The sequence below is a fragment of the Dermacentor variabilis genome, chromosome 9 (genome assembly GCF_050947875.1).
Source record: "Dermacentor variabilis isolate Ectoservices chromosome 9, ASM5094787v1, whole genome shotgun sequence".
NCBI lineage: Eukaryota > Metazoa > Arthropoda > Arachnida > Ixodida > Ixodidae > Dermacentor > Dermacentor variabilis.
The window spans coordinates 91,711,658-91,728,760 of NC_134576.1; the positions used below are offsets into that span (position 1 = coordinate 91,711,658).

At 43.2% G+C, this 17,103-nt stretch overlaps 1 protein-coding gene across 1 annotated transcript in view; it reads left to right on the forward strand.

The window, feature by feature from the left end:
• Positions 1-17,103, forward strand: part of LOC142558444 (uncharacterized) — a 105,122-nt gene that overhangs the window by 19,426 nt on the left and 68,593 nt on the right. Inside the window, exon 6 of the mRNA XM_075670578.1 lies at positions 6,087-6,529. Coding sequence (XP_075526693.1) covers positions 6,087-6,529 — 443 coding nt within the window. The remainder of the gene's footprint in view (positions 1-6,086; positions 6,530-17,103) is intronic.

The window sequence follows — 17,103 nt, forward strand, 5'->3', positions numbered from 1 at the left end:
AAGACATGCTGTTGGTGTATTTTCATACGTTATTGCACTGGTGAAGGTGATTCTTTAACGTATATTCTTGGGGAAAGAAAGTGCGTTGTGAATGGGTAAATATGGTAATTGTTCAGTGTAAGCTTCAGTTTTTGCCTGAGAGTGTTCCTCAGGCAGGCCGAAAAATGTTTTCCGCGGGAGGAAACATGTTTCCTGCGCATTCATGTTTCTCTAGCACTGCAAAGGCAGATGCAACTGCGGTTGTGGTCATCATTTGGGTCATGTGTGCCCATAATGACCAGTAAAGTTCGAACTTTCTGGTCAGGGCCCATTTGAACATGTAGAGAAAATTCTTAGCCCTAGAAATATATGGGCACTGGTGGGGCATTAGGCTGGAATAGAAGTAATCAAAAAGTTGAATTAGCCAGAGTCAAATTAATCAATTAATCTAACTCTACGGCTGATGGAGTATTCAAATAGCACTTGTGTTGAACTGTAGAGAATTGGGACAAATCAATAAAAGTGGAAGACATCAAAATTTGTCAATTTCCAGCAGGGTTATTACCTTGGTTACCTAGCTTTTTGAATAATTGCATTTGAACACTGGTGTAACAAACATGGCTGTGATAGATTATTCTACTCCTGTAACAACACCAAAATCGTGAGCACCACCTTATCTCGGACGTCACGCGAAGTAGCTATGCATTCTAGATCGTGCATCACTTTCATTAAGCAGTAATGGCAGCATTCTTTTCCTTTCCGATTTTGGCATCAAAAACAGCAATTTTTGCAAGCATTTTATCATGATTCCAAGCCTATTTCAATCAAAATATTTTGGATAAGGACTCCTTTATACCTCTATTACCTTAAACTAGAACTTCTCCTCAGTCCAAAATTTGGTTGGAGTTGATTTTAAGGTGTTGCATATGACCACACAAAGGCACAAGATTACGCAAAATTGAGGAATAAGCTGTTGATCGTGTATGACTCTTTGGACACTTGTTTTGCTTTATGGTCTAATGAAGTAATTTGTACTAGATGAAAAATCTTCCGATAGAGCAATAGAAATAAGGCCCAGTAATTATAAACACAGGCTTCGATGGACGCTTCAGTGTCTTGCCATCTGTAAGCAGTGTTCATGTACTTTGAGTTATCGACTGATTCAACCTCACCCTGCAATTTTCTAGCCTCCCGCTAGTAGAGCGATGACCTCATAGATGTGTTAGACCCATGTTGAGTCTCTGGACCAGGACAAGTTCATCACTTGTGAAGCCTTCTGATAATCTTATGTGGATGGCAATTTTTTTCTTTTATATATTTATTTATTTTCTCAAAGAACTCACAAGCTCCTTTACGTGGGATCATTGTGTGAGTGGGACAATATACATGGAAATCGCAAAAGCATAAGAGCAAAAACGTTACACAATTGTTAGCGACAAACACTAAAAATTATACTCTTAAAATCAAGGAAAGCAGTTGTACAAATTTTAGGTTTTAGATATGTGACTATATAAAAGCCGGACACAACTTGGCTCAGATTTAAACAGGAGCATAGTTTCATACATGTAATACAATATTAAAAAACATTTTGTTTTGGTAACAGCACATAAAAACAAAGATATTAGGTGAGTGTGGCGATTCTCCTGCCTCTAGATGCGTTAGTATCTATGGTGTTTGTAATGTAATCAGGAAGGCCATTCCGATGGCTTATGGCGCATGAAACAGCAGGCATGTTATGTGCTTTAGTATGACCAAAAATGCGCTGACAGTTACTGCGATTATGAAGACTATGTGTTATACGGCATGGCTGTGATAACGGCAATGTGTTAAACGTTCTGTACATTGCAGTTTTCTGCAAAGTCAATATTGCCATAGACAGTGCTGATGTTCCTGTAAATGAACGAATGCTATCAGCATATCTTTAAGGGGTGCTTAGAAAGAAACAGTAAACCAGTCCAAATCGGTAATGTTTCCTTCTAAACATTCTTTTCGTTCTCTTGGCTGAAAAATGTTTAATTGATTAATGTTTCACCTTGTTATAATGAAGTCACATCTGACCCGAAAATACTATCGTTTTATCCAATATTTGTTAGAAGCACATTATTAATTACACACTGATGTAAGGCACAAAATTTCTTAATTGCTTTTTTATATCTGATAATTTGTTATCTCTGCATCAGCTGCAATGGAGTTTGACTGCTGCAGGGTAAAGTATTGACAAGCTTCCATTTAATGAATTTTGCTCTTCGCTGCATCATCATTGCATTGAAGTGTTGTCGTGGATTCTGCCGTATTTCTCTGTATTTGGGTGGCTTTAGCACAGAAAGAATTCCCAAACGTTGCCAAGTTGAGCCTCTGTCTCGTTTAGAATGCATTGTAATCCTCCATTTTCAATAAACATTCAGCCAGACTCTGCTCGAGAACTCGTCAATATTGATGATGTCAAGAGGGGGCCTGTTGGCAGGCTGGCAGTTTACTGCGTGAGTCACTAGAGGAATGCCTGGTGCTAGCTGCAAGTATGGCAGTTCAGCCAACGTGAAAATGAATGTATTCTCCTAAACTTCGTGCTTATGGCTTCAAACAACATTGTGACTTTGAAAATTAATCTTTTTCAACAAAATATATTGTTACAAATACCATGATTCGCTGTAATTATTAATATGTGTTGATGCGGGTTGCCGTTGCGCATTTAGAAAACACGATTGCTTGGAAATATAGAAACATGATGTGTCATAAATAATGCAAAAATGTCTGTGTAACACCCATCATTACCATGTTAGCTGAATGATAACAGCGCCACTATTTCCTCTTTTAAGTTCTGTAGGATACTGCACGGTTCCAGAACCATCACAGTGGCATTGCCATTCGTCTTTTGTCTTGGCGTCCCTCGTGGCTTATGCCACCTTTTGTCACAGTTAGACCTTCTTGCTTTTACAGAAGCATTAATTTTACTACAACATACCTTTAGACAGCCCTGAAACAGGCTGCTTCTGCCGTCGATGCTGCCGCTTTGCTTCCCTTTGTGCAATGACGCCGCTTCTCCATTCCTTACTCTCGTCATGACGGGTGAATGAGGAATTCCTATTTTTTATTTTTCCGCCATTGCACGATCATGCACATGTCTTCGTCATTGTCAGGGTCATCATCTTTTGTTTATGATGGCAGCACGTGCACCTCATGACAATGCAACACAATGTTGTTTGGTCATCAGAAATGTCAACATTTTGCCATACAAAATCTCTGGTGAGTTCGTGCCTCGTGGTATTTGACCTCAAAAGAAATGTGAAGCATGAGGCTTGCTGTGATATATCTCATGGATGCCAGTTTTATTGTGGCACTCAAGCAGAAGACAGTAGTGAGAGCAGTGCATAACAAATCTCAGACAGTGCTGGACGTAGTGCTGGTGTCTTTTAGTTGGCAATATTTGTCACACAGTGCTTTTCATCAGTTGTGTGCTAAAGTGTGTGTTGAGATACTGGAAGTTGGCTGCATGGCATACGACAGGCATTGCTGGCCAAAATTGTTGAAAAAGCAACAGAAATGTTTTGCGTCACCAGCCTATTTATGTCCGATAATGAAGGCCTCTCCGATCGATCTCCAGTTGCCACTGTCTTGCACTGTCTTACCCCATGTTATGCCTACAAGTTCCCTAGTTTCATCTCGCCACCTAGTTCCCTGCTGTCTCTGACTATGCTCCACTTCTCTTGGTGACAATCCTCTAACTGTAAGAGACCATTTATCTGGCCTATGCATTATGTGTCCTGCCGCGCTCCCATTTCTTCCTCTTAATGTCAGCTAGAGTATTGGCTGCCCCGTTTGCTTTCTAACCAACACTGCTGTCCTCCTGTCTCGTAACGTTGCACCTATAATTTAATTTCTCATCCTCTCGCTTGCTGCACAGCTTCTTATCAAGCTTCTTTGTTACCCTCCAAGTTTCTGCGACATATGTTAATAAGAGCAGAAAGCAGTGATTGCACACATTTCTTTTCAAGGATAGTCGTGAGCTGCCAGCAGTGATTTGGTAATGCTTGTGTGTGCTCCAACCCATTTTGACTCTTCTGTAAATTGTCCTGATCAAGGTCCGTTGTTAGTAATTGAGGGTAATTGGAGATTGTTGAGAGGCTTTTGCACTGGCATGGACTAAAATAGGCTGATGACGACCGAGCAGCTGTAGCCCAAGTTTTTCTAAACATGATGTTATCTCAAGGCTGGCATGTTTCATACATATTTTGTGGTTTAGTATGCGCAATGCTTATAACGCCGCATGCTTGCAGACCAAAAGTTATCCCATTTGCAATTTGAGAAGTCAGCTAAATAATAAAACTAAGAAAAACTGCTCTGTTTAATGCCTCTCGACCTCTTGGTATAATTGGGATATGTATGGACAACACTTTCTTTGTAGCACTCGTGCAGAAGGCAGATGTAGCAAATAAGTGTGTAACAAATGGTAACGCTGTTGTTTTGGTTTGCAATATATTCGTCACGCAGTGCTTTTCCTGACTGATGTGCTAGAATGTATGTTTAGATATGGACATGAGTTGCATAGTGCAAAATGTGTGCATTTCTGGCGGAAGTTGTTGACCAAGCAACAAGAAGAGTTATAATGAAACAAACTTTGAAGCCACATTCGCAGCTTGCAGCTCATTCTATTTGTGCTTATTTTTTCTTCCAGATGGTGGAACTACAATAGGGTTCTGGAGACCTGTTCATCTGATGCAAGTTAATCTTGACAAACAAAAGGCAATGACTTCAAGAAGCTGAATGGAAGGGCAGGTGGTCTCTTGAGCCAGATTGTGGTCTCCTTGCCACATGAACAGGATTGATATTTTGCTCAAGTGTTTGTGAGCCCATTCTCTGATTTATCATGTTTACCGTATAGACTTGTGTAAAAGCCGCCCTATTTTTCACAATTTTGACGTGTGGCCCTGACATGGGACAGAACCATTTGGTTCATTCCCGTTTCGGGGCCCCTACTAGATACCTCTAGATACTATATACCTCTACTAGGTGACTCTTGCCATCTGCTAGTGGGATGCGGAAGTACGCAGCACGCAAAAATTTGCCAATGCGTGCGCATGGCATCCAGACAGTGAACGCAATTGCTTCTGCACTAGAAATGTTCTTTCCCAAATTTTGGTCTGCCAAGTTGGAGGTGTGACCCTCAACAGGTAAAGCCTTTACACGATTCTATAGGGTATTCACAATAATGGGCATCTTTCAGTCTTACTTTTTATTATTTGTTATCTTTGTACTCATTGCCTTCTACATCTCAATTTTGCCAGGTTTTTGAAAGGCACGATAGCTTTATGCTTGTATAACAAGAAATTTGTATTGTACTTGTAACAAGAAATACAAGTACAATATGACATGCATGTAGTAAATATCTCCTTTTGGAACGTCTTTGTTGGCATGCCGAACTTTTCGCATAAAGGGCTGTGATGAAAAGTACAGACATGATGCCATAGACATGACATGACACTGCTGCACACATGTCGTGAAACCACAGCCTGTGTGTTCTAGTGAACTGGCTGCTTGGTATTATGTGCTATAAGTCATGCAGCTTGTACTGTTTTTTTATTTTCCAGTGGAGATTCGTTTTCATATAAATGGAATGGTACAGTATTTGTACAAGGGGCAGCAGATTGTAGTAAGCTTTTATCAGTGGTTGCAGAATGCACACATCACAAAAAGCTCTTGATGGTTATTATCTGACAGATTAGCTGCAGCTTTCAACTTATTTTTTACAGAATGTCACGAAGCACATGCAAAAAACACGAACGACTAGGGTTCCTCTTGCACCGTGCCATTTTTAAGTATTTCTCGGACCAATGGCAAGATAACGCAATGACTGTAAATGACGCCTGCTGTCGTATTTATGTCTCGAAAGCTTGTGTCGGCAAGCCTTGAGCCACATGCAAGCTTGTTACATTAACATGGCGCCACCGTGTGCATTAGTACCATTCCTACTTGTGTACGACACCTATTGGATAACACGTGGTGTGTGAAATATGTGGCAGTGTGCATCATTGACAATTGACAGATTCATGATGGTGCGCCACAGTGCTTGTTGGCATGGGAAGCCGACAGGTGCTATGTATTCTCTGAACATGTCTCTCCCTTTCTTGTGCAGACCTCATCGCCACACCTGTCCAGCTGGAGCTGTTCACTCAACGAGGCTTGAACGAGGGAAGGCATCTACTGCAGCATGTTGTGTACGACGACGTCGCAACTCACCACGTCAGCAAACGGCCGTGCAAGTGCAGCTACTGTGGAAAGGGGTTCAAGCGGAAGTTTGATCTGGACAAACACATGCGTGTCCACACTGGCGAGAAACCGTACTGCTGCCATCTCTGCCCCATGACGTTCACCCAGAAACAGAGTGTTTCGCGCCATATGCGAACACACACAGGCGAGAAGCCATATCATTGTCGCTTTTGCCCGAAGGCTTGCGCTGCCGAGTCTAATCTGAGAACGCACGAGGCAACGCATACACGACAGGTCACGCCCAATGTGTCACTCAATACGGGGTCTTCTTGGCGCAACTCATGCAGTGAGCAATAGAGAACTTAGTACAGTGATTTCAATTAATTTGACCTTGACGGGGCTACCAATATCAATCAAATATCAGGGGGTTGAAATAAGGAAGATGCAGAAGAAACTACCAGACACAGCGCTGCTTCATTTGGCACTATTACCCGATTCTAGCATGGCCCCAAATGTAAAACAAGCACTTTGTACATATAACAGACACTATCTACAAATTAGTGCCCACTGTGATAACTCTTGAACAGCGCGTTATTGCTATCTGTGGGCCACAGAATTTAGTCCTTTGTATGATCCATCACATGCTTGATATTCCGCATTTATTGAACTACAGTAGAAGCTCGTTAATGTGTTTTGAAAAAAAAAATTGTGAAAAACACATTTACTGGGAAAACATATGATTCAAGGTTATTGAAAATTTATATCAGGCTCAACTGTAGTTTACATTTACGTAAGCCGAAGTATTGCACAATGGTTGCAGAATGAGACATTGACGTACATCGAGCCGGTGGGGACCAAGCGGCCTCAGATGAGCATTGTCGTTTTCCTATTGTGTAATGTTTTGAGACGACTAATGAAAACAAAAAAAAAATGAAAACGTAGGCAGTTCACACTAGTAGTGCAACCCTGGGTCTTAGCGGAGCTAGTTCTGGCTTTTGCTTAGTGTTGCTAGGTTCTGCTAAGTCTTGCGAGGTTGTGCGTGGCTTGGCTAGGTTCACACTAAGTGTTGCTAGGTTTCGCTAAGTTTTGCAATGTTATGCATGGCTTGGGGGCTAGGCTCACGCCAAGTGTTGCTAGGTTTTGCTGTCTTATGAGGTCATACATGGATTAACTATGCTCTTACTGAGTGTTGTCAAGATTTGCGAAGTTTTGCCAAATTCTTGCGAGGTCATGCACAGCCAGGCTGGTAAGCCACACAAGCCTTAGCAAGTCACATGCATAGAAGCCACAGTACAAGCAACACAATTTATTTATATACAGTGCTTCAGTACCAGTCGTCATCATCTTCGATCCGGTCCTTGTCCTCTACGTCTGACCATCATCGTGGTCAGTGGTGTCAGGGAAGGCTTCGCGAAGCACTTGCAAGGCAGAGCTCTCCTGTTCAAAGTTCTTCACCGAGCTCACTGTGAGAGATACACATCGAACCAGAGCTGGTCACAGATGCGGCAGCTCTGCCCAAACTCTATGCCAAGGAATTCGCACTGGAAGCGGCCGTTCGCACCTCCCACGGATTTGCGGGCTTGGTGTTGGAAGTTCTCTGTGATGCATAGGCCCGGAACCGATTCCCAAAAGTGCCGAGCATTCAATCGGCAGTGTTCGTTGTCTCTGCCCAAATCTCGGTATACTCGGCTTGGCAACGGCGTTTGTGGGCAGTGGCCTCGGCCTGATGGGCAGGATTGGCTCTCCTTCATCGATTGTAGTCCCGCTGAGCCATGCGCTGAGCTTCCTTGTTGGTCGCAGACGCGACAGCTGTGCCCAAACTCGATGCCTAGAAATTTGCTCTGGAAACGGCGTACCCCCATTTCTCAGTGGGCTTGAACCTGGAAGTTTTCGAGTAGTGGCAGGCTGGGATTGCTTTCTTGGCAACGTCGAGCATTCCGGTGCCGACTCTCGCATTCCTTGGACTGAAACTCTGGATCCTTGACTCGGCGTCGCCCCTTCTCAGCCGCAGCTTCGGCACGGTGTTCCGGATCAGCACGACAGCGACGCATCACTTCTCGCTTGGCAGAACGGCACTCTTCCTGGTAAGCCGCTTCTACGGTCGTCCAGACTTTCTTCGGTCTTCCCATGGCAGCAGCACAAACTTGCGGAGTAGAGGAGGCGAGAGGTGTGTCGCCGCACTGGCTGTTCCAAGCTTTTACTTGCCTGTGACGCCACAACTCCGCCTTACGCACGTGGGGTGCGAGGAGGTTATATGGCTTGGTGCTCTTGCAGATGGTTGCTAGGCAACGTGAGACAGCGCACAGCTGTGCGTAGATTTCTTGTAATGGTCCATGGCAGAACTAAAAGCTTAAACAACTCCTCTGTTAAAGGAATTGAGCTGGTGGACAACGCCGGAATATGATGCCACCAGAGCAAAACATGGTGCTCACTTCACGCTCCCTATAGCAGGGAACGATGGCACATTTGGGTTATCGCCTTTGAAAAGCGTGCAGTATGCTTTCAATGACAATGTATCGCATGCACGTGCACAGTGAAACAGATAGGTGAACATCTTTATCGCAATAGGGTTGATGGCGATAGCTGTGAATGGCGACGTGCCACGACCCATGAAATATGCTGGTACAAGAAGCGGAATGCACGCGTGCCAACATTCTCATGTGTCAATGGCAAGAGAGTAGTGCGGGGAAGCTGCTCTGGCAAGTACCTACAGCTTTTGAGTGCATTTGCCTTGAGCCTGTTCTGGTTTACATCTAGCAGCCAGAAAACGAGTCGTACGATCACAATTTGGCAAGGTACTGAACATTGGTGCAAAATATTGTGTTTTCCTGGGACGTATCAACTGATGAAAAACAAGCCTGACTGTATTGGGCCATTTTTTGTGTCCTCAATCGCTATCGTTGGCACCAGGAGATCGTATGAAGCGTGATTGTGTCCACGAGCTTCTACTGTACAGCACAATCATCGCAAATGGGATGTTAACGTATGCCCATACTAAACACATTGCTAGTTCATGCTGTGATGCATGCAATTCTCAGGAATGCTGAAAACAGCTGCTGTGACTTCGTTACCGCTAGCTTAGCAAAGTGATCTTTCGAATGAGATTTTGTTAATAAAAACTGTTAGCAGCACATTGTCGTTGCCATTATGTGCAAAACTGGTTCTGTTCACACCTGATAACAGTAGCGATGATCCTGGCTCTCGGAGTAGGCTGTCGCCATGTCAGCAAATATGCTGTTGGTGTATTTTCTTATTTTATTGCACTGTGAAGATAATATTCTGATGGATTTTCTTGGGGGGAAAAAATGTGTTGGAAACAGGTAAATATGGTAATTGTTCAGTGTAAGCTGCAGTTTTCGCCTGAGGATGTTTTGCCTGAAAACGTGTATTCGATTGGAGGTAACAAGTTTTTGACACATTCATGTTCCTTTAGCACAGCAAAGACAGATGCAGCGGTCGTTGTGATCACCATTTGGATTGTGTGTGTCTGAGCTGACCAGTAAAGTTCGAACTTTCTGGTGAAGACCAATTTGAGGATGTAGAGAAAATTCTGGGCCATAGAAATATGTGGGCACTGGCCGGGACATTTGGCTGACATAGAACTAAAAGATTGAATTAGTCAGATTCGAATTAATGAAAGTGCAGCATATGGAGTATTCAAGCAGCCCTTGTGTTCAATTCTAAAATGGAAACAGATCAGTTAAAGTGGCAGACATTAGAATCTGTGTGTTTATTTCCAATAGGGTCTTTACCTTGGTTGCCTAACTTCTCTAAATAATTGCAGCTGAACCCTAGTGTAATGAACATTGATGTAATAGATTATCAGATATGATGAAGACATTTATTATAATGAGTACTCTACTGCTGTAACAGAACCGAAAAATAAAACATCTAGGACATCAAACAAAGTGATTAGGTGTTCACTGTTTGCTTGCAGCTTAAAATGTGTATTTTAGTTGCAAAAGTGTAAAATACTAGTAAATAACAAGGTTCAAGTGTACCTTAGAACACATGTTCCAGTTGTGGAAATAGGGCTCAAGGTGCGTCCACTACGTACAAATCTAATTGATTCAGCTACATTCTTACTTATGTTTGCGTTGACCATTTACTTCTGTTTAGTCAAAAGCTCATCTGATCATTGGAGCAAGCTGTCTTGAAAGACAACTTCACCGAAATTTCACTTTGGCTATATGTTGGTGATGAATGAATAGTATACACCACTGAAGCAATCTTGGCAGAGCCATAGGCTGGTAATTGCATAACTATCTTATTAGCAGTCCATAAACAGCACCAAGGAGACAATGCTTGCATTTGGTGGTTAGTGGTTAATGGTAGGTTAGGCCCAGCTTGTCGCTTCCAAGATTTTCCAGTGTGTCACGGGCAGCTGGGATCACCGTCTAATCTCATACGTCATGCTGAGAAGCTATGCATTCTAAATCATGCATCACTTTCGTTGAGCAGTATAATGGCAGCATCTTTTTTTCTTCCCAGTTTTGGTATCAAAAACAGCTGTTCTAGCGAGCATTCTGTCATGCTTCCAATCATATTGTCATCAAAATATTTTGCACAAAAGCGCCCCTATATCTACACTACCTTAAACTAGAATTTCTCCTCAGTCCAAAATTTTGTTGGAGTTGGCCTTTAAGGTTTTGCACATGACCACATAAAGGCAACAAGATTATGCAAGATTGAGGAATAAGACAGCTGTTGTGTATGACTCTTTGGGCACTTTTTGCTGTATGGTCTAATAAAGCGACTTGTAGCAGCTGAAAAATCTTTTGATAGAGCAATAGAAGTAAGGCTCAGTAATTATGAACACAGGCTTTGATGGACACTTCAGTATCTCGTCATCTGTAAGCAGTGTTCCTGTACTTGAAGTTGTCAACTGATTCCGCCTCGCTCCACGATTTTCTAGCCTACCAGATAGCTTGGGTTGTAGAGCGATGACCTCGTAGATGTGTTAGGCCCGTGTTGAATCTCTGGACCGGGACGAGTTCATCACTTGTGAAGCTTTCCGATAAACTTATGCGGATGACAATTTTTTTGCCTTTCCTTAAACTTTCTGCACATTGCAGTTTTATGCAGTCACTTTTGCCATAAACAGTGCTGTTGTTCCTGTAAATGAACGAATGCTATGAGCATGTCTTGAAGGGATGCTTAGAAACACTAAACCAATTCAAATTAGTAATGATTCTTTGTAAACTTTCTTTTCATTCTCTTGGTTGAAAAATGTTTTAATTGATTAAAGTTTAACCTCGTTTTAACGAAGTCACATCTCACCCGAAAATAGTATCATTTTATCCAATATTTGCTAGGAGCATATTACTCGTTACACACTGATGTCAGGGAGAAAAAAATTCTTAATTGCTTTGTTATATCTGATAATTTGTTATCTCTGCATCAGTTGCAACGAGGTTTGACTGTGCTACATGGTAAAGTATTGACAAGCTTCCATTTAATGAATTTTGCTCTTTGCTGCATCATCATTGCATAGGAGTGTTGTCGTGGATTCTGCCGTATTTCCCCATATTCGGGCAGCTTTAGCGCAGAAAGAATTCTCAAATGGTGGCCAAGTTGAGCCTCTGACTCGTTTGGAATGCATTGTAATCCTCCATTTTCAATAAACATTCAGCCAGATTCGTCTCGACCACTCGTCAGTATTAATGATGTCAAGAGGGCAGGCAGGCAGTTTACTGCATGAGTCACTAGAGGGATGCCTGGTGCTAGTGGTCCACAGGAGCTGCAAGTATGGCAGTTCAGCCAACGTGGAAATGAATGTATTCTCCTAAACTTCGTCCTTACGGCTTTAAACAACGTTGTGGCTTTGAAAATTAATCTTTTTCAACAAAATATACTGTTAATAATGCCATGATTCGCTGGAATTACCGTATTTACTCGCATAATAATTGCACTTTTTTTCCCCAAAGATATGCGCAACATTGGGGGTGCGTTTATTATGCGAGGTAAAATTGTGAGAGAATTTTTTTTCGCAGCCACTTCCATAAAAGGCAGTTTCGCTCGAAATGTGAACCAGTGATTGCGATAGCAAATGTGTAGACGGGTACATGAAGTAAGGATAATAGTTTTACTGGCTGTATAAACTTTCAAAGATTCGCTTCAACACAAACTGAGTTGCGAGAACGCAGCACGCACGAAGGTATCAGCCGCCATCGACTCAGCCCCCGATGCAGATTGCTTTGAAGGTAATTAAGGCACGCTGTAGCCGCGCACGCAGTTGCTGCGCAAATAAAACGCTGCCCCCACCTCAGCGCCATGCGGGCAATGGAAGACGGTGTGCTTCCTTCCCGCTTTCCTCCATTATATGTGGGAGATTAAGCTGCGATCATCGGCGCACCTCGAGCGCGGTTGTGCAATACGAAATTGCTGACAGAATACAAAGCCGCCGCACCTTTCTCCCCCGGGGCTTTTTACTCTACGAAACACGTGAGCCACGATCGTTGGCTTCCCTCGCAAGCTTTCACTCATACCTACACCCTGCGGCGCGTGGCAATGACGACGGCAAAAATGCGTCTTGAGCGTCAGTATAATTGATATCGCCATAAAAGTAGGAGAGATGGTACAATTCGCCGTCCAACATGGCGTCGGACATAATTGCACCCGCCGGGCGCCATATGAGACGCCGAATCGTGCCATGTGTCTCCTACTTCACGGCGGCAAGTTGGTGCAACCATTATGCGAGAAAAAGGAGGAAAAAAAGCACTTCTTGATTCGGAAAGTGGGGGCTGCGTTCATTACATGAGTGCAATTATTATGCGAGTAAATACAGTATTAATGTGTGTTGAGACATGTTGCCCTTGTGCATTTAGAAAAGCATGATTGCTTGGAAATTTAGAAAGATGATGTGTAATAAATAATGCAAGAATATGTATGTACCACCCATAATTCCCACAGCGATAATAGTGCCAGTATGTCCTCCTTTAAATACTGTGGAATACTCTACGACACCACAAACATCAAAGTGGCATTGCCGCCTGTCTTTTCTCTTATCGTCCCTCCTGGCTTATGCCACCTTTTGTCACCAGGAGACCTTCTTGCTTTTACAGAAGCATTAACTTTATTACAACAAACCTTTAGGCGGCCCTGAAACATCTTGCTGTGTACCTTAGCAATAAAATGAATTGGATGCCGTTTGCAATTTTCAAAAAGCAGCCAATGTGAGTGGAAGCTTTACATTATTCAGTCCCATCCTAAGCTCATCTGTCCCCCACCATGGGTCTAAGGAGGCCCAGTCCAGCCTAGCCCCCCCTCCCCCCCCCCCCCCCCCCCCCCGAAGCTCTGGTTCTGCATTTATGTCATGTGTAGGTATGTTCACCGCAGCAAGTTGTTGAACTTTTGAAGTAAGAAAACATTTTTGAAAAAACAATGAAGCGTATACTCTCTGTTGCACACATACACAGTCACACTTTGCCTTCAAGAACACAGGACATTAACGAAATATGAACTAGAAAACTGTGGCGGCACCTAAGCAATTCTTATGATGTGTAAATGCAACAGCATTAACTTGTCACTGAGTGTGTCGCTGAATTATGCCGCCGAGTTTAGTATAGCAGGAAAATGTTGTTGCTTTTGAGGTCGCAACAACGCAAGACGATAAACTGGCCATATTGCGATCTGTCAGCCGAGTTTTATTTGCGGAATTCTCAATGAAGTAGTGTTTCACGCACGTTACTTTGAATGTTCTTTCTTGATCACGGCATTTTTCAGCACGATGACACCACTTTGCTGAGCGATGACAGTACTTTTTTTGAGCGGCACCATGTTGTTTACGATACATCAGGCTTATGGGTGAATTCAACCTCACACCCCCGGGCGATGTCATAGTCGTCATCTGACGGTACCTAAAATTGCATCTTATTTGTCATCACAACTGTGGACTCCGGCTTCGGTGTCTGTGGGTGCGGAAGGCAGAGCGAGTGGCTGCAGCCCTCAGTGCTTGCTCTGCCGCCACTTGCTCTACCATCTAGTGAATCGACCATCAGGCACAACCCTACCACGTGCGCAGGCTCAAACACAATCATCACGGTTGCCTTTTGCAGTGGTGGTGCAATGTAGCGGTTAGCGCATTCGGCTACATAGCGGTAGGAGTGGCAGTGGGGTGGTGGATCGAATCCTCACCGTGGCCACTTTTTATTTTTATTTAGACGAATATGACATAATCTGTGTGCCGTCTTTCTGCCATGGCTTTCTGACGACTTCGGGGTCACACGATGAGCCAACTAATGCTCTCACATTAAAACACGCTGGCTGTAAAGCTGTAAATTAGTTGCCAAACTACACAGGTCAAACACCAAAGTTAACGCATCACCCTGTTTAGAGGTTGGAGCACATCAGATGCTGGCTGAAAGCAAATGGCGAGTGTCTGCTGTGGCTAGGGCCTTCTGGTAGGGACTTAGGCCAGGAAGGTAGGCCAGGAGCTTATGGGCTGTGGTTGGTGCTCTACTGACGTACACCAGCCACAGGCTCAGGATCACCAGGCATAGGCAACACTCTGGACCCACAGTCCGACAAGCTGCTTCTTCAGCCTACGCTGCCTTCTTGTCTTTGCTTCTCCTTTCACAATGACATCACTTCCCCATTCCTCGGATGCGCCACGGTGCTCTCCGACAGTTCATTTTTGTTCACTTTTTTTTTCTCTGCCATTGCACAATCATGTGTGTCTTCATCATCATCTCTGTTGTCATCTTTTGGTTGTGATGGCAGCACATGCATAACATGACAATGCGACACAATGTTGTTTGATCATCAGAAATGTCAACATTTTGCCATACAACCTCTCTGGTGACTTCGCACCTGATGGGATTTGACCATGTAAGGAATGTGAAGCATGAGACTTTCTTTGATGCTTCCCATGGATGCCAGTTTTATTGTCGCACTTATGCAGAAGACAGTTTGACAGAGCAGTGCATAACGTGTGGGTGACAGTGCTGGAGCTAGTGCTGGTGTCTTCTTTTAGTTGGCAATATTTGTCACACAGTGCTTTTCATCAGTTGTGTGCTAAAGTGTGTGTTGAGATAATGGAAGTTGGCTGCATGGTATATGACGTGCGTCACTGGCAGAAATTGTTGACAAAGCAGCTGAAACATTTCGTCGTCATCACCAGCATATTTATGTCTGAGGGCAAAGGCCTCCCCCATCAATCTCCAGTTATTCCTGTCTTATGCTATCTTGCCCCATATTATGCCTGAAAATTTTCTAATTTCACCACATTGCCTAGTTCCCTGCTGTCCCTGACTATGCTTCGCTTCTCTTGGTGCCCATCCTGTAACTGTAATAGAGCAATTATCTAGCCTTTGTATTATAGCCTTTCACACGGCACATGTAATGTCATTCATAGTAAATAACATTCATACCGAATTTCATTGCAACCTTGCGTTCCCTGTATAAACGGGTGTACAAAATGGCAGTCGCAATTGATGGCGATGTTTGTCGGCATGCTGGCAGTCGGCAATCAACATGCATCATTTCAGGTTGCGCTTCGCCCTGCGCAAATCGGTGAGGTGGTCTTCCCACACTTTCAGCAGCGCGTGCGTCTTGTCTTCGGTCATGTGCGCTTTTTGCTTCTCATTCTTCGCTGACAAATCTGCAGAGTTGGCTTTCGTGGTTGGTAGATAGGCTTTAGTGCTGCACCATTTTGAAAGCTGTATGCAGAAACGGAAAATAAGCAGACAAGCATTTGTAAACATGGCCAACAAGAGGTACTAGCATCCAGTCGGAGACTGGGAACAACAATATAGCTGCACAAACTGCAACTATCGTGCCTTACAGCAAAAAAATATAAATTTATTAAAAAGTTAATAACAGAAATTATGACAACCTTTACTATGATTACATTTCATTTTAACTTATTTCTTGCCAAACCACTGTTGTTCAGATTACATAAGTCCAACTTGCATGAGTTCAGGAAACTTGAGTTCAGTGGGCGAATGCCATTAGCTGTGAATGTCATTCTCTACGGCCATGTAGAAGCAACAAAAATGGCATCAAGACATAACCTCATTTGCTGCAAATGACATTACATGTGCCGTGTGACAGGGGTATTATGTGTCCTGTCATGCTTCCATTTCTTCCTCTTAATGTCAACTAGAATATCGGCCGCGTTCGTTTGCTCTATAATCCACACCACTGTGTTCCTGTCTTGTAAGGTTGCGACTATGATTTTTCGTTCCACCGCTTGCTGCACAGTCCTTAATTTCTTCTCAATCTTTTTTGTTAACCTCCAAGTCTCTACCACATATGTTAGTACCAGTAGAATCCAGTGATTGCACACATATCTTTTCAAAGATAGTGGCAAGCTGCCAGCAATGATTTGGTAATGCCTGCTGTGTGTACTCCAACCCAATTTTACTCTTCTGTACATTGTCATGATCAAGGTCCCTTGTGAGTAATTGGGAGAAATTGGAGATAATAGAGAGGTCTTTGCGCTGGCAAGGACTTAAATAGGCTGATGATGACTGAGCAGCTGTGGCCTAAGTTTTTCTAAACATGTTGTTATCTCAAGGCTGGCATGTTTCATACATCTTCTGTGGTTTAGTATATGCAATGCTATAACTCCACGTGCTTGCAGACCAAAACTTACTCCATTTACAGTTTGAGAAAACAGCCAAATAATAAAACTAAGAAAGCCCTGCCTAATGCCACTCAACCTGTTCATATAATTGAGACGTGAATGGAGAACGCTTTCTTTGTAGCGCTCGTGCAGAAGGCAGATGTAGCAAATAAGTGCGTAACAAATTGTGACGCTGTTGTTTTGGTTTGCAATATCTTTGTCACGCAGTGGTTTTCCTGACTGATGTGCTAGAATGTGTGTTTAGATCATTGAAATTAGTTGCATAAAGCAAAATGTGTACATTGCTGGCAGAGGTTGTTGACCATGCAAGAATAACAGCTATAATGAAATAA